Genomic DNA, 26,549 nt, shown 5'->3' on the forward strand with positions numbered 1-26,549 from the left:
ACATACAAAAAGGTTAACAATAAATTTTTAATAATAAAAAAGTTAATAATAAATTTGAAATCTATTTATTTCAAATTAATCCATTGAATACAACCACAAACGATAATTTAATTAGTTTTGCGATTTTTGCATATATTCATCTCTATCTCTTTATATAGTACTTATCTCCTTCATCAAGTGCGAAAATTATGATATATATGCAAAAAAAATAAATGTCAAATGAATTAAATATATATAAGAAAATTGAATACAAAAAACTCGATTATTTTATATGTTAACTTAAACAATCACCATTTAAATCCAACAATATCATCACCAAACTTGTTTCAAATGAATTACGTATACCCGATTTATCTCCTCTTATTTTCCACCTGTCAAAATCTCACATAAGTTTAGTTTAGCGTGATAAAGTTATATTGGAAAAAAAAAAAATAATGCTAAAGCTACACTAAGCTAGTGTTTGGAAGAATTTCTATGAAGGACGAAGGGCGGAATCACATATTGTGCCACCTGGGTTTAAATCCGTGTGGCCCATTTATAATTTTTTTTTAATGTGTTATATATATTTTTTGAAATAATTTTGTGTGTTATTTTTGGACAAATGTTATATTAGTCCGGGTAATCAAATTAAAAAAATTAAATAGCCACATGTAGCTCAATTAAAAAAATTAAGTAGCCCATATGTCTCAAAATTGGGTTTTTTCGTCTTTGTCTTCTTGATTAGATTTAATTTATTTTAACTTTCATCTCTATCAATCTCCGTCTTTTAATAATATTTTCACTTCTATAAGGTAGACTTCTTCTTCTTCTTCTTCTTCTTCTTAATGTTTTGTGATATTGCTTATTTTAAAAGTAACAGCATTACAATGAAATAATTTTTTTATAATTGTAATTTTTGATTTCATAAAAAAATTTATATATTGTGTGTTCCATTCAAGTTTATATTTATATTAAATTATGCATCGCGCTGATCGTATGTTGCTGATATGATGTCATATTGAAATCAAATTTAAATTGTGATATCAGTCAAATATTTTTAAATCTTATGTACGATTTCATAAAAAATTATTGAAGATCTTATTAATGAAAAGCTTTTTAAGACTACAATAAGCAAGTATCTTATTCATCGTTTTAAATCTTATGCATTATTTTTTGTTTCTCGTTATACTAGCCCGGGTAGATTTCGGATCCTGGCTCTGCGCCTTTGCCATTGTGAATGACTGTCAGTTTTTAATTCACAAAATTTTAAAATTTTGTGAAGGAACTGTTGAGAAGTACTTCCTAAAAGCTCTCCCAATTACTACCTAAGTATGACAGTTATAACAATTTTATCATGAAATTTTGATATTATATTGTGAGATTTTATATACAATATATAATTAGATTTGATAAATAAAGTTTTTGTATTGAATTTTTTATGGTGTAAGAATGATTGTACAAATTTAGATATACGTGTAGCATTACTCATGTTAAAAACTACACAAAAACTTTTATAAGATTGTATCAGAGGTCAATTTTGTTAGATAAATATTATATACGACCCGACTCATGAAAAATATTACTTTTAGTTGTAAATATGTATAAAATTTGCTCATATAACGGATATATGTCTGTGAGACAATTCCACGATCGATAAAGTCTTCGAGCATGCAAAAAATGAAAATTAAAAAACCGTTGCTAATTTGAAAATGTGACGGTTTTATGACACAGAAAACAGTCGCTAAATCACAGTTTTTTTGTACCCGTTCTTAAAAACTAAGTGTTTGTTTGGACAAGTACTTTAAAAATATTTTTAGTGTATTTATAAGTAAAATGTTTAAAGCATGTGTTGGACAACATTCTTGTAAAACGGTTTTGAAAAATACTTAAAAAAAAGTATTATCCAAATATAGGTTTTAAAGAACAATTGAGATATTTTTTTAATGTTTCTAGAATTGAAGACAATGATGAAAATAAAAATAAATTACATTTTACTATAAAAAAGTTTTATAGAATATTTTTCAAAACACATATTTGTTCTTTTTTTTAAAAAAAAATCGTTGTATAAAAAATTTTTAAAAAACACTCCTATAAAAACATTTCATAAGTACTTGGCCAGACGAAGCTTAATGGATTTGAGCACGTACATAGTAACCATTAGGCTTCGTTGTCTTCCTTCGATGCATGACTACACGTCACTTCTCTAAAAACATAGTACTTTAAGTTTTTTTTTTTCTAAACTAGTAAAACACTAAAAAAAATTAAAAGTATTTATCCAAACGAAGCCCAAATCAATTTTGTTTCATCTTCTCTTGCAAAGTCATCGAAGGAAGACAACGGAAGACGATTAAGTAGAGAAAATAGGAAAATTCGGAGGGACATGAATGAAATTAGGTCAAAATATCAATCACTTGCGGGGGAAAATGGGCTTCTTTTGACTATCACGTACGTGCTAAAATCTATCAGCATCTAATGTTTGATTGTTCACATGCTATATATGTGGTACTATTGGCAAGTAAGTTCATGAATATTGGAAATTAACATCCAGTACATATAGTTGAAATGTGTACAATAAATGAAAGACCTTGTAGCTGTTGAGAAGCATATGCTCTTTAAGGTATCAATTCTCTCGCTAGACCCTTCCCGTTTTGCTATGGATGTCATGTTGGATGAGGCGGAAATCAGTAATAGTTTCCACAACAGAACAACTGATTTTATTAAGGTTGTGTTTGAGAGAGCTACTAGGAACCACTTATCGGCTTTTCATTCACAAAATTTCAAAATTTTGTAAAGAAAAAATTGAGAAATGTTTTCTTAAAACTCTTTCAAACACTACCTAAATATTACTCGTGTGGAGCGAATGGAGTAGCCCATTTTTTGACATAAAAAGCTTTGAATGATAGAGAGTATTGAGAGTTTAATTTGTGGTTCTGCTCCATTACTTTTGCAACATGTTGTACATATGGACGCCATACGATCATTAATGAAATCATTCTTATTATAAAAAAAATAATAAAATAATTTTAAGATAGGGTACATCATCAAATTTCATTTTATAAATTTAGCTTTGAGGACGTGAAATAAAAAAAATAGTAAAACAAATATATATATATATATATATATAATAATAATAATAAAAAATAGTAAAACAAATATATATATATATATATTTATTTATTGTATATCCATACTATCTATACTATATTATAATAGTTCAACTCCTTGAAATAACCGATTTTGGTGTGTCATATTATAATAGTTCAACTCCTTAGAATAACCGATTTGACACACCAAAAATTCTTTCTATTTTACCCCTAAATTTAAAATACATCTCTTTTATGTTAAATATTAAATGACTTAAGTATCCTCATTTTTCTCTAACAACCATATCTCATTTTATCTTTATCTCTTTTTTCAAATTTCATCATTTATCAATTCCTATTAAATTATTTACATATTTTTTTTACAACTTCTCTCTAATTTATATATCAAATTATCAAACACGTGAAAATCATATTTCACGATCGCTAATATATATTTATTGAACACGCAAAGCGTGTGCTACAGTCACTAGTATTTTATAATAGTTGAGGGTATCATAGAAACTGCTTTGGTATGTCAAGAACACACCAAAATATTATTTCATAATTATCCTTCATGCTTTTTATTGATTTGTCTTTTTTAAGTTTAAATATTTAAAAGTTTCCTATATTGCTCTTCCCATCCCCAACCACTAACCAAAAAGATAACTCCTATTCTGACCTCTCCACTACTTCACGTCTCAATTTGATAAATTAGTTATTCAAATTTAATTCTTGATTATAAAAATCAAATTTTACCATGATAATTAATTTTTCAGTACACACACAAAGCGTGTGCTCCGGTTACTAGGGAATATTTCATGCTATCATTAAGAGCATTACCCCTATGATAGATCTAAAGGTGATCATTCATCAATACATGCAGGATCCACTAAAAAATAATGAACCCCACATATATTGATAAATGTCAACCGTTAGATGTATGTCTAAGCAGTGTTCTTACATGTAACATCTAACTATTCGATTATTAGTATATATTATATATCATATGAACTATTGGCCAGGAACAACTCTTGTTATCCTACATCAGTTGGACAATGTTATGAAAGTTGCATACATGGATTTGTACATTAATCATTTTTCCATGATCTAGTTTTTGTTATTGAGTTATGTGCAAGTCCATAATTTTAACTTGTATTTTTATAAAACTACAATCATTTTATCTCTACGAACCATAATAAATATCATCCCAAAATAATAACTCAAGATCTAGGTAGCAAAATAAAGTGTCTGAAACTTCGTTGTTGCGTATCTGATCGTATTTTCCATGCTTTGGTACGAAGAAAACATTTGATTAGACGGGTTTTATTACCTACGTCTCATGAAGATTCTCTGACTGAACATGAAGAGATTCTGATTCCTTTTTTTCAATATAAAATACAAAAATATTTCGAACAATATTGTATTTTACCGCTGCTTTGCCTAAGCAAATGTTAGTACAACTTGGGCATCTTTGGCTAAATCCGGAATCTAATCATTTTGTCTTACCACAAAGGCCCTCCCCAAGAGGCTAAACTAGGCGTGGTCTCATCATTTAAGAAATATAAAAACAAATCATGCCATCACTTTTATAGGAATCGAACCACATTTTTCTTAAATTCATAAACACTCGTATCATAAAGCTTCACAAGTCAATTTTATAATATAGATCTACTCACGATATGATCATGAAAATATTAATTTTTATTTCAAAACTATTACTTTTTTAATATATAAGAATCGAGTCAATCTGTTTCTCATAATCATTGATAGACCTACTCATTTAGAAAAATGAGCTAAATTAAATTTATCAACTTCGTTAAATAATAAATAAAAATAAAATCTTGTATATAAAATAAAATTAAGTCTTTTTAAGTAATGTGTTTTCTAAAATGAGGCATATATATCTATCTACTGTGCAAGAAGTTTATGTCTGTGTAGGCACTAAATCATTCACTTTCTGCCATGTGTAAATAGGTTTCCAATTTTTGTTTTTGTTTTTGTTTTTTAAAAAATGCTGAAACTTTAAACTCGTGTGACAACATGTGAATGGTTCAATGCAGTTAATTTGCACACAAGGAGCATCGAAGAAGCTCTTGAACATATAATTTTTTCCCCAAAAATTGTGATAATTGTATCTATCTTGAGATTGAGTAGGTCTTTTAAGAGACGATCTCATGGATCTCAAACATACTCATATTTCCAAAAAATAGTAATACTTTTAGCATAAAAAATAATATATTATCATGATAGACCCAATAAAGATATCTGTCTTACAAAATTTACCTACGAGACCGACTCTGTAACATCCCAAAACTCAAGAATGCTACTAAACATATATACATTCTTTAAAATATTGGAAAAAAATTTCGGAAATGAATCTTTAATTACAATAGATAACTGTGCACTAACTATTTAATGAAATAATTCTCGACATTGATGCAAGCAAAAAACCAACGTAAAATAAGTGAAACTTGTTTTTCTTCCCAAAATAACATAAAACATGCACATTTAAAACATTTTTCTCGATGACGTGCTCATGCATCTTTCGCCGGTCCAACCGTCTGCTCCTCTTTAAGTGTGACTCCATACTAATTGATATAGTCATCTAGAACGTCATTACTTACATCATTCAAGTATAGTGAGTCTAAGTCTCAGTAAGGATATTCATACATAAATCGTATTTAATTCTGAAACCTAAAATAATGGCATAACATGAACATATCGTAAAAACTTGTCATTTAAGGGTGATGAAATACATGCAATTGTGACAACTATCATTATGAGCACATCATTGGTTTCCAGTGATCACAGATTCATTGTATAACAAACATATGACATCGATCATTTAAACTTTTATTCTTTGAAAAGACCCATCTGAAGCTCATATCGGAGTACCAGTCTCATATTTCCGTCCCGTGAGCACATAATATATATGAAAAGACTCCTTCGAAGCTTATCTCGGAGTATCAGTCCTGTATTGCCACCACAAAAATACATACAACATCAAAATATTTTCATGCATCATCAATGTCAAAACTTCATCATACAACTCATAACTTCATCGTTTCATACTTCTAGAACTTTCGTGACAAACGTCATGCATGCTAAAATTGATGTAAATTCATTCATGCATATAATACTTCATAAGATTTTGTAGTAAAATAGCTTTCATGAAGGATTAATATAACATATAGATGCATTACATAACTTAATCAATCCACGTGAGTCGTTCCGTCCGTCTCAGACATCAAAACTTGAAATGTTTTGCATTGAAACTTTTAAAAATACTTAAAACACCTTAAAAGACCATAAACATGAATTTAGGATTCAAAAACAACTTTAAAATTAATATTTATGGGACAGAACTACCCGTGCAGGGGGCGCCGCAAAATGGTTCCCTGCACTGTAGTGGATGTTGAGGTGCCCAAAAAAAGGCGCCACAACGCGACCCCCGGCGCGGGGATGCTAAAAAACGGCACCCCTACGCCGGTGCTGCTGCCTGCACTCGCAGGCAGTGGCGCGCAGGGTACAAACTCGATTTCTTTGCTCTTTTTCCGATCTTTTTTTTATCCCTGCTCAAAGCTACTCACTCACTCATTGAAATTTATGATCAAACACATGAAAAACTTCAAAAGATCCATACAAAACGATCCAAATTTCAAAAGTTTGATTCAAAACTTCACATCCAACACACCCACACCAAAAATTCTGATTTTTTACACTTCAAAATATCTAAATCTCAATAAAATTTCACCAAAAACATTAGAAACAAATCAAGCTTCACGATTCTACATCACGTTCTTAAAAATTTTCTTAAATTATGCATAAACAACATATACACATCAATATAGATAAGTTTTCATAGTAAAATTAAAATACATATACTCTTGAATGATGATTTTAAAACATTAAAAACTTGTTTGTATGCTGACGTTTGGATTTAATCTGCACCTTGGGAACGATCTAGCATCGAACGGAGAAGAACCTCTACTCTAACCTTGGGTGCAGTTTTGAATGTGAATACTGGCATATCGTATCGAAATACCGGAATTTTGGCATACCGTACCGAAATTTTTTCGATATACAGACATTTTTTCGGTATACCGAATTTTTTTTCGGTATCTATACAATATCAATATGGATTTTTTTCGTACTAAAGTTTCAGAATTTTACTATCGGTATCGGTATGAATTTTTGTCATACCAATATTTGTAGTAAGGTATACCCAAAAACCACCCCTAAATGTGAATGGGAAAATAGGGAGAAGGCAGCGTCTAGGAGGGAAAAAGAATTGAAAACTTTTGACGTCTGATTAGTTTGTGACTAATAAGCTTGAAAGTCGGCCCGTTAGTCTCAAACACTAACTTTTAAAATTTAAGGCACTCACTTAATAAAATAATATTGCATCAACTTAAAATTTAAATTAAACAAGAAAATTTCTTAAGTTGTTCGAAAACTAGTCTCGTTCCTTTAGTCCATTATTATTAATTAAACTCCAAACCTGAAAACATTAACTAACTTGCAAAAAATTAAACATCAGGAATAGACATAGCATCACATAATTTAAACATAACAATTAAATCTCATGAATATTAAAATGCATAAAATCATATAATTCATTTTAAATATTTTCGTGATTGAGCTCGTGGACTTTTGTACCTTACAGACTCACATGAGATTTTGTGCCTGTGAATAATGCCTTCCCGATATAGATTGAACTCAATCGGAACAATTTATTTGCAGACACGATTACTCCTTTATTTGTTTGATTATTTTTTATGTACAAATTACATACGTTGGTTGGTTCCGATTTATGTGTATGCTTCGACCATTCTCCACAAATTATGTTTCGAAAATACCAAAAAAATAAAATAATATAATCGTAAATGTTTATAACGTATACACCTCATATAATTAAATTTGATCTACACAATTTCTAACATATCGATCGGTTCTGTTTATATCAGCCTTAATTTTTTTAAATAACTTATTTATGAAGATAAAAAATGAATTTATAATGGTAATTTACTATTGGATGATGACAGAAACCATAAATTAAATTTTCATTTTTATGGATGAAAAATAAAGTACTTTTTAAATACATTTTACAGAAATTTTAAGAATTTATTATTTAAAATAGATATATATATCTTTTACTATATATAATACAACGCTTTATACTAATTATATGAAGTTATGATATAATTTTTTGATTTGCCTATATATTTTTCGTCTCATCAAACTAACTACATGATTTTTTCTCTCCTACCACTTTAATTTCAAAAGTAATTAACAATATTTTATTTAAAAATTCTTTAAAAATACTTATTTTAAATTTTTTTAAGGAAACACATGCATATAATATAAATATACCACGATTTTCTAATCTATGTAAATAGTGAATGCATAGAGCCCACACCTCAACAACTAGGTCACTGAAGGTACCAATTAAAGGACAAAGTACAAAGACAAGCAGGTTGGCAACAACTAATGCACAGTCCTATCAACATTTGTGGGGTGAAAATAAAATTGTGTTTTAACTACATATTTGTCTAAATTATTGGTAACTTTTTTTAGAAAAATAAAGTATCTCCACCACTAATAATATCATTTAAAAAAAATATCTACACACATAAATTTGATCTCAGTATAACAAAGAAGTTTTTTTTTCTAGTACATGTTGTCTGAATGTCTTCAGATATTGGATATTGCTAAAATTATGTTGGATATCTCGAATATAAGATTGAATATCACTAATATGTCAGTCTAATGTGATCAATGTTTTGGTGGGAAACTAGTCGATTTAGTCCTCTAACTTGTCATGTTTTCTGTTTTGGTCATTTAAATTGTTAAAGTTGTGTTTTAGTTCTATAACTTTTTTTTTTACAGGTATTAGTCTTATTCATTCGAGCGATACTGTGTTACACTGAAAAATGCTAATGCGGAATGCTGTCATGACATTGATAAGAATAAGATGTGTCTAATGTCACGTCAATACTCCTGAAAAATCGGAGTAAAAACTGATAAAACCATATTTATAGGACTAAAACACAATTTCAGCCGGCTATATATAGAAAAAAACATGACTAACTTGAAGGACTTAAATCGACTATTTTCCTAATTTATTATGCTAATACTAAAATTTGAACAATTAAAGGATAAGATATAAATAGATCATTTATAGGACAAATGACCAATTATAGAAAATTCCCGATAAATTAGAATTGCAATGAATATTACATTATTGTTTAAAAATGTTTCGATTTTTCAAATAAAAATATTTTTTTTGAGAAAAAATAAAAATATTGAGATTAAAGTAAACCTTACAAAAACTCGTTTTTCCATCGAGGGAGATTGTTATAATTTAATATTGAATTCAAATTTTCATCTCAAATTTGAGATCTTGATAATGTCAAATGAACAACAATCGACTATATAGTTAGGACGTTAATTTTAAAAAATTGGAAACGTGAAAGTGTACAAATGTTTTTTTTTTTAATTATAAATATAAATTTCTTTGGTGATACGTAGGAATCAAGGCTCACCACATATATTATGACTTTTATTATCTTCCATAAACGAAAAAAGTCGGAAGACACGTGTTAAACATTATTATTTCGCATAATTTATTATCTTGATTGCAATTTGAAAAGTACGTAACCTATAATTAATATAACCTAACAGTGTTGCCGGTCACCAGTCACCAGTCACTTGCATTTAAATATCTATGGAAATTATGCAATAAAATAAAATAAAATCTATGAAAATAAAAATATATTTAAATTTATTATTTTTTTTAATTTTTTACCTTTCACATGTCTAAATAGTTTTTTGGTTCTGAAATTTTTAATAATAATTACTTTATCTATTTTGTGTTTTTATTTTAATGAGGATGATTTTTTTTCTTTGAACACTTTTTTAACGAATTATTTTTTTGTTAACTTTTATTTTTATGCATTATATATAAGTATGTAGGAATTACCGTTTGTTATTATATTAAAAGTTATAGTTAGTGTTAACAGTGCAACTCAAATTTTTTAAACTGCACAGCATGCAGCTCACACGTCATGCATGTTTCGATTGTTTTACCCAGTAGGTATAATAATTGAACACAACAATCTATTTTCCAATAATTGAATCCCAACAATCTATTTTCGGTAACAATGCAATTCAAATCTTTAAACGCACATAAACTTAATTAAACATTAGATTTCGATTGCTATATTTCGAATAAAGATAATTATTGCACACGACAAAGTAAACCATAATTCTGCATTATTCACAATTTGTTTTTTAAATTAAAAAAATAATTTTTTATTGAATCGCTCTAAATTTATCAATGACCAGAATTTGGTCACATGAATCAGATCAGTGGTGATTTAACCCATATGGGCCAATTCCTGGCATATTGCATGTTGGTGTCGTGAGATTGGTTGGTTGAGAGGTTGGTGTAATTTATATCTACACTTCATCGATAGGAATATATTAACAATATTTGCCAATTCTCGTGTTAACATAAAACTAGGCTAAGACAATGGATTTGACCCTTTGCTTACCAACAATTAAATTACATTCAATTGCATTTTTTTAAAAAAATTTAAAAAAAAAAATTAGTTAATTAAACATAAATTTTTTTAAAAAAATTAGTTAATTAAACATAAAATTTAAAAGCTGCAAACAGCACACGTACGTGGTTTTAAAAACACAAGTACCTCTCGGTAAAGAAGAGACAAAGATAATGTACAACCTTTGAAAAACATGATTATGGATTTTTTTTCTTTAATAATGATCAGTAAAATATTTATTAATCGTTATAAATATATACTACATAATAATGTATCACCTTTTTTAAAAAAATAATGTATCACCTCTTTAGAGTAACCGTATTAATCATTTTATTGAATGAACAAAAATGCCTCTGATTTCATTCCATAAAAACTATTATAGGAACTTTCAATTATTTTAACATTACAAAAAATAATTAATTAAGTTGAAAATTTATGCACATGATCGCGTGCATACATTACTAATCTATACTAATATATAAAGATTGAGACTCATTTAAAAATTGTTTTGGTTTATTTGATTACACCAATGTAAATATACAATTACAACCCTCAAACATACATTAATACTTCATATGGATTATTAGGCAAAAATAGTAGAAAACCCAATTTCATTTCTCACTCTCACTATAAAAAAAATCATCCACTATCTATGTCATGCTAAAATTAATGATCAATTTCAATTAATTTTATTGTAGTTCATATTTATTATATGAATTTTAATAAGATATTAAATTATTTACATACACACAAAGCGTGTACATCGGTTACTAGTGTGTGTATATTCATATATATATATATATATATATATATATATTATATGAAATTATTATAATTTTAATAAGATATTAAATTATTTATATACACGCAAAGTGTGTACATCGGTTACTAGTGTGTGTATATATATCTATTCTATTTTATAATAGTTGAGAATGTCATAGAAACTGCTTTGGTATGACAAGAACACACCAAAATATTTTTCCACAATTACCCTTCATGCTTTACATTGATTTCACTTTTTAAGTCTAAATATTTAAAAGTTTTCTATATTTCCCTTTTCATACTCAACCACTAACCAAAAAGACAACTCTCATTCTGATCTCTCAACAACTTCACGTCTCAATTTGATAAATTAGTTTTTGAAATTAACTTCTTGATTACAAAAATCAAATTTTACTTTATGATAATTAATTTTTCAGTACACATACAAAGCTTGTGCTTCGATTACTATATATATATATATATATATATATGATATATGTGTTGAATGAATTATAAAAACAATGGTGAAGGTTGTTGCCAGTCGCCTAGTCCAATCTAAATTACTATTTTAACAATAATGACTAATGTGCACACGTTGTTGGCCCATTGGGCTTGTGAATCCCAATCCTCATGAAGCCCATCAAGGCTGTTCTTTTATGTTTAAGCCTCGTTAGGAAATGTTCTGTTTTTGAAGTTCTTTTTTTGATAGGGGATTGTGGAAGTTTCGAATAAAAGATTCATGCACGAACAGCACGATGTACTAATACTTCTCAGATATGTGCCGAACATATCTTGTGGCATGTCAAACTAAGAGAAACAAACTACCGCTCGATTCATTCTACATTACATCGAATGTGCTACACTCGATATGATTTTATATAAGAACATCAATTGATGTTTTGAATTCAAATAAAATCAAACCAATTGATGTTCTTCTATAAAATCAAATCGAGTGTAGCACACCCTGTATAGCATAGGTTGACCTGTCATTCATATATGTGTCGGATGGATAACATGGATTACTCTCAAGCTAAGAGAAACAAACAAGTACGAAGATGTGATATATACGCGACACAAAATGTTAAATAACAAGAAAAAAATTGTCGCTAAAAGATGGATGTGATTCTAGCATAAATGTTGTATCCTCACACTACTTTATTAATAGAGTATTACTCTTATGCTAATACGAAATCAACCGCTAATATATATATTTGATATGTAATCAGGGAATCTTTCTATCTGCAACTGGTTAGTTCCACCAATGAAGAGAAATCACTAAGATTTAACAACACATTAAATTTTAGTTGAGATCCATATCAAAATATGGACTAACATAAAATTGGCTAAATCTTAATCATCGATGTTATAAAAGGGCAGTAATTTCCCGTCATTTGAGACGCGACTGTACACGGTCATATGAAGCATCTAACACTAGCGATAAATTTTTTTTAGTAGTTCTTGGTTTTTGTGTGTGAAAGATTATTTTATTCTTAAAATTCAATAATTTATTATTATTTTAGTATTCAAAGTGGATTCCTGCTAGAAATGCAGTTAATTACTTACTTCCTTTGTTTTAATTATATTGTTTATGTTTTTTTTCTTTGTCTCAAATATATAGTCATATACCATATTTAGTAATATTTTTTTACACTTTTTTACTAATATATCCTTATTAACTACACCTTGAAAATTGTGCATCGTTTTTTAATACATTAAATAGGAATAAAATAAAAAGTTTATATAAAATTTGCTTTTTTAATAATTTTTTTTTAATATGTATGAAAAACAAAATAAGATAATGTAATAAGACGAAGGAGACGGAGTAATTTGAACCAAGAAATTCAAGAAAAAAGATGCCACGTGGCATCGTGTCCGAAACCTATAAATAAAGACCAATAAAAATCAAATCTTGGGGGAAAATTCAAAAAAAGTCAATCAGAAAGAAGCAAAATGGTGAGTTTAGTGGTGGCGACCACATCCGATCCGGCGTCGATCAACCCAGCCAAGGCCCTATTGGCCATGCCGGGGTGGCAGCCGGGACCCACCTTGGAAGGGGGCATCAGGAGCTTCAAGAATGGCGATTGCGTGCGGGTATTGGAACACGACAAGAGAATTATACTGGAAGATGATCTGGATCTCCGGTGGGAATCCGCCACCGGAGAGACGGTGGAAGAAATCATGTTTCTCTCCAAACACGTCGCCGCTTCCACCCGCCCCGCCCTCACCATCCACCCCATAGGTATCGGCTTTTATTCACTGTCTGTCAGTCTGCGTGTACTCCGTGCTTGTGGGATTCATTGTTTTGGCATTGGGACGGGATTTGATGTCTTTAATGTTTGATTACGCTTATGTTTTGGGATTATTATGAATATGATATGATTTTAGTTCAGTGACATTGAATGCGTGGGATTGATTGGATTGGGGGTGCTTCTTAATCGTGGGGTTATATGATTTCTTATTATACTTCTAGCATTGTAATGAAGATAAACTAGAATGTTGATTGGGAACTTATTGTTTCGAATCTTTATATTTATTGTTTAGTGTTTTGTTAGCGGAATGTCGGGAACTATTCGGTTGTATTGAGTTATATCGTGCTAAATTGGTTAGGGGTACCACATTTAAAGGAAGGGGATGTTCTACCGCAAGGTGGAAGACGGGGATGGGCAGCGCCGCCATCTCCCCGGATGGGACCTTGGCTGATTCTCTTGAAGAAGATTGCTGAATCCCATAATTTGTTACCTGAATTTGAGGTTATCTTCGTTCATTGTTGTAGTGAGGATTCAAAATTTAGCATTTCTATCTACTATTTTGAACCTTTCGAAACTTCCAGATTGTGAAACAACTTGAGCACGAATAATCAAATGAACTCTTTCTTTGGAATATATAAAATTTCTTCCTTTCCAATCTGCTGAGGTATCTGTAGTTTGATTCTTCATAGTTTTTCTTTTGAGAGATGCAAAGTAGTCATGTTCCTTTTAACAGAACGGAGATAATACCATTTCATGTAAGTTTGTAATGTTTGAATGCTTATTATTTGAGTGGAACATTCCATAATGTACTCAAGTGTTTAGTAGCTTATATTAATTTTGTTTCTTGAAACATAGATAACATTCGAGGCAACTCATCACGGGCCTATTTCAACTAGGCCAACCATGTTCATTGAGATCGGTAATATAATCTAACCATTTAACTGTTTCATTGTTACTTTGTTTTCTTGTCTTTCTTTGGTAATGCACGGAAATGCTTAAAAAAATGTAATTATGAGATTTTCTTTGAAAAAAGTGATTATGAGTTTTTCTTTACAAAAGCTCGTAATCACCTTTTTTAAGCATTTCCAAACACTAGTTTTGTTAGAAATTGACTTGGACCTAACTCACCTCAAAAGCTAGCTCAAGAGGTGAGGGTTGCCCTTGTCTATATAAAAGGCTCCCAGGTTATTTAGTCAACCGATGTGGGATACAAACTAAGACACCAACAAGTTTTGCTGGATAATTGCTTCACTCTTCAGACTCATTGTCAAACTTTGTTTGTGAAAATATTTTTAATTTTTCCCTTGATTTTCTGATATAGGTAGTACAGAAGAGTACTGGGGAAGACAGGATGCTGCTCGTGTTGTAGCTCTAGTTGAGTACAAATTAAATCATTTTCCATCAAGATTCTTGAGTTAGATCGTCCCAAATATCTATATTCACTTTATATTATCTATGGTGCTGCAAAATGAATAAACCAGGATGAAATGTATTTTACATGGCAAGTGTGATTTACATTGGACTGCTAATGTGTTACTAGCAACTATAAGAATGAACACAAAAAAAATTTCTGCGTTCATTTACGTTATTTTGACCAATATGTTTTGACCACTATTTCTGTATTTCTTTTAGTCTTACAAAGGTTTTTCTTAGTGTTGTAGTTAATTTGGGAAGGACTAGGTCTTGGAGAACATGCTCCTGTTGGAACCTGGAGCAGGTACTCTTTGTGTGCTGCCTTGTTACTCAATATTCTCTCAACTTTATCAATGCAGAAATATTTCGTATCAGTTTTCACGTTTACAATCATTGGCATTTTACATCTCAAAATAATCTTTTATCATGGATGCATTGCATCATATCTGCATCCACTGAAATGTTTATGGATTCATCCAGGAACATATTTAATGTTCGACTTTTAAGCAATACTTTTCCGTGTGTAATTTTTTCTTGGAAGAATTGTTTTACAGTAAAAATGAAAAGAATAAAGTACTACTAGGGATTGGAGGAGGGCATTATGTACCGCGGCACATGGATGTAATACTGTAAGTCGATTTCAAGCGCTGGTATAGTAGTGTTTTGTTTGATCCATTCTATCTTGTTTCTTTGATTGACTAAGGTAGTGTTTTGTAAAGTTTCTAGGAATCACTTCTCACCTTTTTTGAAGATTGTCCGGATTGTAGGACAAGCCTTGTTAGCACACAAAACATGGAGTTTAAGCAACTTCCTATTTGTTTTACCACCGCAAACCTAATTTCCTTGTTTAATTTGAAACAATCATAGGAAGGAGAGAGTTTGGGTTGGCCATCTTCTTTCTGGATATTCATTGCCAATGGACGATCCGGGGCCGTCAAATGCAAAAACAACTGCAGAGAGTATTGGAGGGACATGGAAAGAAGCCATTAAAGTTGCTTTTGATGCCACTGAAGCAGCTTTCCCCGGTGGAGAAATTCTAGCTCACCTTGATCACAAGTAAGTACTGTATCATAAAGTTATATATATTCCAGGGCGACATAATGTAGTGGAGGGGACGAGGGAGGATTTCCCCTAGCTACTCAGTTCCTCGCTGAATCCACAACTTTAGATGTGACTCTGATGATTTGAGACTGAGAACGAACACAAACGATCGTTACATCAAACGATCCCTTCGTTTGTTTAATCCATATTTGAGAGAACTCATGAGCGATAATCGTGTGCAGGAGTTTCAAGAGTTGGCAAAAGAATGCCATTGTGGATTTTCTTGGAAAACAGAGTATAAAAGTTGGGAAACCAGCTGACTTCCATTGATGCTTGAAACATATGCTTGGTTCAAAGTGTATTTGTAGGTGCAGCAATAGTAGCTAAAAATGGGTGGGGAAGGATAGGTGCAAACTTCATTTTTTTTCTATGAAAAATATTTAAATTTCATATATAATAATTGCTTGTGTGCTTGTTGCGTGTTTATACGTTCGTTTTGTTATCTTAGTTTTTATATGATTTTTTTCCAGAGTTAGATCAATTGAATATAAATGAGTGAGAACTTATATTAAAAATGAAACTTTTGTGTGATTTTTTTTACAGTATGATTTATATTATTAAAGAAAAACGCAACTTAGTAACTGAATTAAAATTAATAATAAAAAATTTGACTCGGTTTAAATAAAATATCCCCTTCTTTGATAAATGTATCAACTCCTCTATTTTCTCTCCTCTCTGATTTACCATACTTTACGCCGGGGCTTGGGGCGGCTCTGTGTGGGACCCTTGGGGTGGGGTCACCCTTTTTTTTTTCTAGAAAATCATTTTCATTACCTTTTTTTTTTCCCCTTCCCATCAGCACAACAACGAATATGGCAAATTCAATTTATTCTCATTTTGAGACCCAAATTTAAAATCCAAATCCTTCTTGTTTATCCAATCATGAACAACACAGAAAACGCGTGTACGTTCTCCCTAGTAGAATAATTGTTACAGCAGTGATGTATTGAGTCTTTTAAATTTTATTATCGTCTAATATAACATAAAAACTCGCTTGTCACAGTTTAATAGCTCAATTTCATGAGATGAATTTCCGAATGGCGGAGTCAGAATTTTAAATCTATTCGGACTAATTTTTTTTTTAGCGAAAACCAAAATCATACATATAAATCGATAAGATGCTTATTAATTGTTTCTCTCTTTTCATTTGTGTGTTTTATGTTTACTCCTTTTTTTTTCCTCTTTCCAAACGTTCGATTAGACGATTAGTACGTTTTCTCTTTCTCTCCCTCTTTTTCTTCAGTTCATTTTTTTAAAAGATTTACAAAGTTTGATTTTCTTGATCCTTTATATGTCCAATTTTTCTCGGATTGTTTGGCTGCCGAAGTTTTTATTTTTTTTTAACTTTTAATTATATTTAGGAAAAATTTTGTTGTGTAAAAACCTTAATTATAGCCATACCTGTGTTCGATGGGGCTTGGGGCAAAAATAAAGAATGAGCCCTCTTATTGCGATAAATAGTTGTAACGTTCAGTTCACAAATAACAAATGCACTAAACAATACGTAAATAAATCAAAGATAATATATTACATCAATAAAAAATTAACAAATATTTGAAATAATTAAATAAATACTACTCATCTAACTGTTTTAGGAAGAAAAATATTTATCAAGTCTGTATAATCGAGTTTTCGAACCATTTCTCTCTCAATAAACACCATAAATTTTTTTTTTGGTTGATGCAATTGTTACAATTATGATTAACAAAATATTATAATGATATAAATATTTGAAAATAATTGTTCAGTTTCATCAAACACGGTAGCAACTAACATGTCAATTGCTATTTGTTAAATAACATATTATGACCATCAACTCCAAACACAACTCGTCATCATTGACATCTGAATGTATATCGTGACTCAAAAATTGTTGAAGCTTCATAGAGGACTTTACCAATTTAGTTAAAAGCTCACTCTTTTAACCTTTTCAAATTCAACAAAAACTCAGAAGTATATTTATATTGTATTTACAAGTTATTATAAATGACTAAATCGAGCATGAACAAAACCAACAAGAGAAATTGATTAATGTAGAATTCAAAAGAAATTCATATGAACAAAGAAATCTAAATTATGTTATTATGACTATGAAATTATCAATCACGATATTTTCAATTTTATGTTGCCAAAGAAATTATACATAAATTAAACAAACCAACAAGATTTCGGTAATTTTTTTTTATTGAGAATTGGGTCGAAGAGGATAAAATATTGGAGTGTCTGTGGATTAAGATTTTACCTATGATATTAATGTAGTGTTTGAGAGAACTTTTAGAAAACACTTTTCATGTTTTCTTTCATAAAATTTCACAAAGTACTTCTCATGTTTTTCTCGATAAAATTTCGCAAAATTTTAAAATTTTGTGAAGAAAAGGCTAAAAATGCTTTTTACAAGTTTTTTCAAACACTACCTAAGTAATTGAGTTCAACCCAATGCAAAAAGGGGCTAAAAAATGGGCTTCCTACTGGACCGGGCCCTGAGACGATGGCCGGCCTTGTTAATAATCCATATAAACTGAAAATTTTTATTATAATATGTATCTTTATTTAATGTAGGCACAACTTGATCTTTTCAATATTCTCTTGAAGCTATGGATTTCAATATAGATGCATCTTATACATATTCTTGCTTAATTATCTGTTTTTTTGGTTGTAATGATGTTAGTTGAAATAAAATAAATAATGTATAAAAAAAAGCAAGAGGGAAACAAACAAACCAAAAATAGAAAAAAAAAAGAAAAAAAAGAAGAAAAAATTATAAAAGGCCAAGGGGGTGGCTGGGGTACCCGAAAAATGGAAAGAAAAAAAAACAGAATTAAAAAGTATTAAAAAGAATTAAAAAAGGGAATGTGAGAATAAAACTAGTGTTTTCATAACTGGACCGGTGATCGAACCGGTCTATCTAAAAAAAATGGTCCAACCGATCGGACCGTTTTAACCGGACGGTCGAACCGAAAAACCGTTTATATAATATAATCTAATAAATAATATATTTTAAATTTTAAAAACTCAAATATATATATAAATAGACAAAATATATATATATTTGTCATAGTTTGAAAGCTAAATAAATATGTAAATATATTCAAAAGGTCAATTATGCTTCTAAATTATTTAAATAATTAATTATTTAATTTTTAAAAAATAAATAATTATTAAAATAATTTTTTAATGAAGTACAAATTCCAAATAATCATGTATATATATATATAAATATATTAAATTTAAAGTTTTTAAAATAAAAAAATTCAAATTTTCAAAAAAAAAATAAAAAAAATTGAAAAACCGGTTCAACCGGTTCTTGACCGGTTTTGACCGGTTCTGACCGGTTGGACCGGTTTTCCGGTTCCCGGTGAAGTTCCGGACCGGACCGACGACCGGTTACCGGCCGGTCCGGTCTGGTCCGGTTTTAATAACATTGAATAAAACAATAACGTCCACAACATGAATAAGTAACAATAAAGGCCAATTTTTATTTTTTTTTTTCAAAACTTTGCAACGTGCTCTTTAATTTTTATATCAGGTATTTGAGCTAATTTGTAATTAGCCTGAAACTATTACGTAATTTTTTTTAAAAAAAATTGGGCCACCCAGACTACAATCCAAGTGGCCCAATACGTAGGCCGTAGCTCCGACCTTGATATCTAACTGAAAAAAAATATTATATTTTATGTTTAAAATATTTAGTGCAACGAGAAAAATAGATGAGAGGAGAACAAAGAAAAGTTCCCCGCATATATATATTGGGTCGACATATTTTTTATGAGATCAACTCAGAAATGGTTAATGACATTCTATCACATGGGTCATTCATTCAAGGGTCTATATTTTAACACATATGCATAATTAATATTATAGAGTTGACACGACAAATCATAGGTTATTAGATCTCCTATTATGGTAATTATTATGGTAGGTTATTTGAGTTATTTGCACCAAACACCCCTGTGAAATATTGAAAATGCACATTTTTCCCCTGTGAAATTTTAATAGGCATCGTCAACCCTGACCTTTTAAAAAATTAGCACACTCACCCCTTGAGATGAGTGATTGTTGCGCACGCGCCCCTCATGCGAATGAGCAAAGATTTTGATATTTTTTTTGCACCAAATACCCATGTGAAATGTTAAAAATGCATATTTGACCCCTGTAAAAATAATTTTTAAATCTATTCAACCCATAATACACAATTTTTATTAAAATATAATTATAAAATATTAGCAAACACTTTTCATTTTATTAATTTTATTTTTAATTTTAAATTTATTATGATTATATAATTATTTTCTAAAAAATATTATTATTTTATCTTGTTATCATTATTTTATTAAAATTTCTTCTTGTTTCCAACTTTTTCATTAAAAATGCATTCATAAATGAGATTTAAATACCTAAAAATACCAAAATATTAAATCAAAATGATAATTTCATGCATATTACTTTTCAATTTATGATTATAGATTTTTGAACCAAAATCTAAATTTTTTAAAATGCATTGCAGAATTTGCATTAAATAATAATACACAATATTTATTAAGATCTAATTATAAAATATTTTTCAAATATTTTTAATTTTTTAATTTTTAATTTTTAATTTTATTTTAAATTTATAATTAATTTATTTCTAAAAAAATTATTACTTTATCTCGTTATCATTATTTTATCAAATCACTTCGTGTTTTCAACTTTTCCATTAAACATGATTCATAAATAAGAATTTAAATATCTAAAAATACCAAAATATTGAACCAAATGATAAGGTCATGAATGTTACTTTTTCGATTTATAATTATATAAGCATGTTATTTTTTTATTATTTATTACAAATTGTGCAATGCATATTCTCGAAAAATTTAAATTTTGATTCAATAATATATAGTCCTAAATCGAAAAAAGCAATATGTTTGAACTTATCGGTTTAGTTCAATATTTTGGTACTTGAAATTATTTAAATGCTTGTTTATGAATGCATGTTTAATGAAAAAGTTGGAAATATGAAGTGAGTTTAATAAAATAATAATAACAGGATAAAGTTATAATATTTTTTAGAAAATAATTAATAATGATAATACATTTAGAAAAAAATTAATAAAACAAAAAATGTTTGCTAAATATTTATAATTGAATTTTATTAAAAATTATGTATTATGGGTTGAATAGATTTAAAAATTATTTTTACAGGGGTAAAAAATGCATTTTTAATATTTCACAGGGGTATTTGGTGCAAAAAAAATATCAAAATCCTTGTCCAGTCGCATGAGGGGCGCGTGCGCAACAATCACTCATCTGAAGGGACGAGTGTGCTAATTTTAAAAGATTATGGTTGAAGATGCCTATTAAAATTTCACAGGGGAGAAATGTGCATTGTCAATATTTCACAGGGCTGTTTGGTGCAAATAACCCAAGGTTATTTTTGGAATTTAAAAATTCAAATATCAGAATTAAAGGGACCAATTCGCGAATATACCAACTTTCCATAGGGCATATCATGCGTGCATCAACTGAGACTTGCAGGCCAAACGGGCTGCCCGAAATTATTAAAATTTTGTGTCACATAAATGATTAACACTTAAACTAATGGTAATTATTTTTAAATAATATTATCTTCCATTAAAATTGAAATTTGGGTCATTTGATGTATTTGGACCTTTTATGAACTTGAGACATGAATAAACCCTAAGTTAATGAGTGGGCAACAAAAGATATTATATCTATATATACATACATATATAATCAAGCGTTTGTCGTTTTCTATTAATTAGAACTAATATTTTAATTGTATAACATTAATCTTTTAAATTTCACTGCGAGCAACTCAAGTGTCATGTGTTGATTGCTCTCCGAGTAAGGACATTTAAATTTAACAATTCTCATTCTAATATTGTACTTCTTACAATCCATAATAACCCAACACATTATGATCTACTTATTGGTAATGCTACAACTCTAATCTTTTAAAAATTGTAGCATCTAATTAACATGCCGCAAGAGATTGTTAACAGAGGTAATTGTTACCGAACGATGATATTTTATCATTAAATGGAGTGCAAACAAAAAAACCTAAGGATTTTTCTAAACATTCGTGTTGATCTTAATGCTAACTACAATTTATATGTGCATCATGCTTATGGTTCAAGATTTTTTTTCTTTATCTTTTGAAGCGTATAAATTTATTGATGGTTTCAACTGAATTTCTGGAAATTTCAGACGATTTTTTCACCCCTTGAGTAACTAGACTTTAGTTGTACTTGTTAACATGAATGTTAGATTCTTCTATAAAATAATAACGTAGACTAAGGGCGTGACCCGACATGTTAACCATGTTGCATTTGAGTAATTTAAAATTAGTGGTACCCAAGGACTTGCAAAAATCAAATGTTTGACTGACTGAAAAGAAAATTCCACATTTTAAATGAAATTTTGGGTTTATTTTTTCACATAAAGTGGTGATGAAACATATACTATGTTGTGTTTGAGGAATTTTCATTTGCGATTCGAAAATTTATATTGAGTAATTATAGAGTGTGATCTCAACTAGATTTACTTGGTCGTCAATATTTCAGAACAGTGGACAAAGCTCGTGTGTATATGTGAGAGTTGACTATTTCAGAGAAATTATAATTTTAGTCCATTGAATTGACTTATTTCGGATTTTGGTCCCGTAACTTATTCGTAAAATGGTTTTCATCCGCTAACTTTGATTTCTTTTTGTTTTTGTCTTTCTTTTTTTTTTTTTTTTTTAAGGTAGTGTTTTTTTTTAAATGGGGGAGGAGTTGTTATAATTGGGTCTCGAATTCGAAACTTCGTTCCACACTTGAGATTTTGGTGTCAGATGAGCTACACATCATCGACACTAAAGTAGTGTTTTAAAATGCTTAAAAAAATGATTTCAGCTTTTATTTACAAAAAATTCAAATTTGTAAACAAAAACTAAAAAGTACTTACTTAAAACATTTTCGACCACGACTTAAATCTACCGATATTGTTTATTCGACACTGATATTCTTTTACATAATATTTTACATTGATCATACGACAAGAATAAAACCTATATTATATACATTAAAATCTATAAATCTAAAAAAATAAGACAAGTTCTTTCATCTCATTTTGAAATAACAAGTATCGTTTTGTCTTATTTTCCCATTTGTTTTTAATTTAATTTAATTCGATGTATGTAGTATTAATTTATTTTCGCTAGAGAGCTAATTACAACTTACAAGAATATGAATGTCAAATAATCATATTCAATGGTTATTGATTTTGATTTTTAAAAAAAAAGTCAAAAACAAAAACAAAAGCATACAAAATCGACAAGTTACACAACATACGCTACTGAAAGTGGAATTTTCCCACAGATTTAAAGTGGTGGGATGACTCTGAAAGAGTTCTTTGATTCCTACTTCCTCCCATTCGCTATTCTCTTCTCTCTAAACGTGCATGTATCTAGCTAACTGAGATTTCTCAACCATAATATTCTCCTCTTTTACCGACAAAAAATGGTATCTTTTAACAATTTACTCACAAGAACTGAAGATGTATGTCCTTAGATGCATATTTGTTTGTATAATTTAGATCTTGGCTCGATCCATTTTCATGCATGTATGCATTTTGTTTTTTTGTTGTTTTTTTTTTTTTTCTGATTTCTCTGCTAATTTTTATAATGTTTATGTTTGTATTCTTGAATTTTACCATTTCTCGCTGGCCCATTTTGGGTTTCTTTGATCGATGCTCATTCTGATGTATTGCAGAGAAAAAGGGTTCTTGCATCTCTGTGGGTTTGGTGAAGGTAGAGTCTTTCTGGGGCCATTGATCAAACAGGTGTGGAAGAACGTATATTTAGCGCTTTCTCAAGATGTTTGCTTCGCAGCTTTTGAGAATTCTGCAAACTATGCCAAATGACGTGAAATTCGAAACCAGGTAATGTTCTCATCTGCTTCTGTTTGCGTTGAGAATTATTGAGATTTTGACTCCAAGCATGGTTTTCATATGTTTGAGTGTGATGACAGGGTGTTTGATGCGGATGAACGGAACTCGAGCATGAGGGGGAGCATGAGGGGAAGCCGGGATTCGAAATTTTATGATTCTGAAAGTTTTGGGAGGAAGGCTGAATTGGTTTCCTTTGGAAACAGAGAAGTATGCCAGAAACGAGCGTTTGAGGAAAATCGCGGAAATGAGAACTGGAGTGCTAAATCTGTGAATGGCTTTTCTAAAGATCCTGAAGATGGAACTAAAGATTTTCCAAGAAAGGAGGGTCAGAATGGGATGTTGTATCATCTGAGCGGTGTAAATGGAGATTCGGATTCGGTATCCTCTGAGACAAAAGATGAAGACAAGTCCTGGAGAAGTAAGGAGTTCGAAACCTCGGTGATGGTTGAAGAATCGAAACACGGTAATGAGGATGATGACATCCATGACTCTGAGCATATATTAATCTCAGCTTTAAGTTTCATTGATCCTGATCCTGATCCTGATCCGGATCCGGATTCTGATAGTGATAAAACAAAGCTAGACTTTGATTTGCCTGAGTTAGAAGTTTGCTATAAGGAGATCAATTATCACATTGTGAAGGACGATTGTGCTGATGAAATCGTGCCTGCAGTGGAGGAGAATATTTTGATTGAAAATGGTAACTACGACCACTGGGAAGATCCAGAGGGGCGTGTGGGCGAGGAAACTGTTATTTCAGATGGATTAACCGATTCCTTTTTGGAAAACACGACAAGGGTCGGTGCGGATGAATCTGGGAGCAAAGAAGGGACAAAAGATGAATTACTTGAAGAAGCCAAGCCTAGTAGATCACTAGCTGACAGGTCTTTGGAGAAGGATACTGCTAAGGATCATGATCCAGACGACTTGATACAGACGGGGAAGAACGCGAAGGATGCTTTAGGGGAGGAAACCTTCGTCGTCAGCTCCCTTCCAATTCAAGAGTTTGGTACTCGGAGTTTCCTCAGATCTTTCCTGAACTCCCTGGACATTGAGGAGAACAGCATTGTTCAACCTCGGAATATTAATAAGCAGATTCCATTCGGAGAATCAGTGTCTGAAAGTACTTTTGCTGTTTCATCAGCAGAAGCAGAACAGAAGGAAGATATCCAAGCTACAAGCATGTTATACAGGAGCAGGGTTAAACGCAGAAGCATCACATTTAATTTCAATTCTCCCATACCTGGCGTCATGATCGAGTCGCAGGATTTGGACGAGCATGAAAATCTTTCAGAAACTGGTAAATACAGTACTGGAAACATCTCCGACCGATCACTAGATGCATATTCCAACAACTCTTCTTCCACTAGCCCAGTACATTTCATTATGAATGAAGATACAAGCAACGAAAAAGGTCAAGAAATGTCAAGTCCACCAAATAACTGTGGCCAAGAAATCGAGCCACGCTCTCCAAAGCACGAGCGTGGGAACTCTGATAATGTATCAGTTGTTAGCCAAACACAGTATGATGGGGCAGATTTGAGCCATTCCGCAGCCAGTTTTGTTACGTTCTCAGGGCCGATAGCCTATTCTGGGAGTTTATCTCTTCGATCTGATGGAAGTGCAACCAGCACCAGATCTTTTGCTTTCCCTATGTAAATCTTTAGTCTCTTTTTAAAACTATGCTTTCTTATCCTCTCATTGGATAGTTTGATGATTTCCTAGCTTTACTAACTTGTAACTTATCCAATTTATTTATAGATTACTTTCTGAAGAGAACCGGAGTCCAATGAGGATGGAAAACACAGATTTGAGACATTTTCAGAAACACAAGGATTGGAGATCAGGCCTTCTTTGCTGCAGATTCTAAGGAGTCTTTTGGTTTTGTTTATAGCGTGATTTAGGAAGCAAGTTCTGCAATATACTGCGGCGTTTTTTTGGCACAGAACTTGCGACATCGCAAGTGCCAACCGTACCTACAGTTTTGCTATCAATTACTGCATACATGGTTTTCTGCAATTTAGTATCATTCAAAGTTCCGTTTCCTAGAACCTCACTGAATGTATTGTGCTCTGTATCAGTTCGATTATGTATTGTGCAGATCCATTAAACATCATGTATAAGTTCGAAGTCGTTTAAATGCAACACCGAGTGCAATGAGACAGATGTGTTGGTAGAGTTTGTGAATTTCAACAAAACAACAAAATGTAAAGTAATGGTAACCTACTTCAAGACATTGCAAAATGCAAACTTTTTTTTATTGTATTTTATTGTAATCTCAAGTAAAGTCTATATGACATCATTTGACTGCGGTGATATCATGATAAAAAACCTTAGTGTTTCTTGCAGCCCCTGAAAGTTTGAAACCACCCTTCAGCCAAGAGTTTAAGGTAAAATTAATTCAACTTTTGTCAGTACTAAAACCACCTAAGCATTTCGAGATGCACAGTACTCGACATATGAAA

The 26,549-nt window shown here is 30.5% G+C and overlaps 2 protein-coding genes across 2 annotated transcripts; both read left to right on the forward strand.

The window, feature by feature from the left end:
• The first annotated feature begins 13,311 nt into the window (after nucleotides 1–13,311).
• Nucleotides 13,312–16,578, forward strand: LOC140883308 (D-aminoacyl-tRNA deacylase). The gene is made up of 8 exons (XM_073289728.1): nucleotides 13,312–13,628; nucleotides 13,997–14,139; nucleotides 14,494–14,557; nucleotides 14,960–15,012; nucleotides 15,300–15,355; nucleotides 15,606–15,680; nucleotides 15,919–16,107; nucleotides 16,335–16,578. Exons 1-8 carry the CDS (start codon nucleotides 13,340–13,342, stop codon nucleotides 16,420–16,422), a joined length of 957 nt encoding a protein of 318 aa, XP_073145829.1. The 5' UTR covers nucleotides 13,312–13,339; the 3' UTR covers nucleotides 16,423–16,578.
• A 6,921-nt stretch (nucleotides 16,579–23,499) lies between these two features.
• On the forward strand, nucleotides 23,500–26,072 carry LOC140879112 (uncharacterized). The gene is made up of 4 exons (XM_073282757.1): nucleotides 23,500–23,657; nucleotides 23,907–24,075; nucleotides 24,165–25,739; nucleotides 25,846–26,072. The coding sequence occupies exons 2-4, from the start codon at nucleotides 24,011–24,013 to the stop codon at nucleotides 25,952–25,954; spliced, it is 1,749 nt and encodes a 582-aa protein (XP_073138858.1). The 5' UTR covers nucleotides 23,500–23,657; nucleotides 23,907–24,010; the 3' UTR covers nucleotides 25,955–26,072.
• The last annotated feature ends 477 nt before the right edge of the window (nucleotides 26,073–26,549 follow it).

This window comes from Henckelia pumila, chromosome 2 (genome assembly GCF_033568475.1).
Source record: "Henckelia pumila isolate YLH828 chromosome 2, ASM3356847v2, whole genome shotgun sequence".
Taxonomy (NCBI): Eukaryota; Viridiplantae; Streptophyta; class Magnoliopsida; order Lamiales; family Gesneriaceae; genus Henckelia; species Henckelia pumila.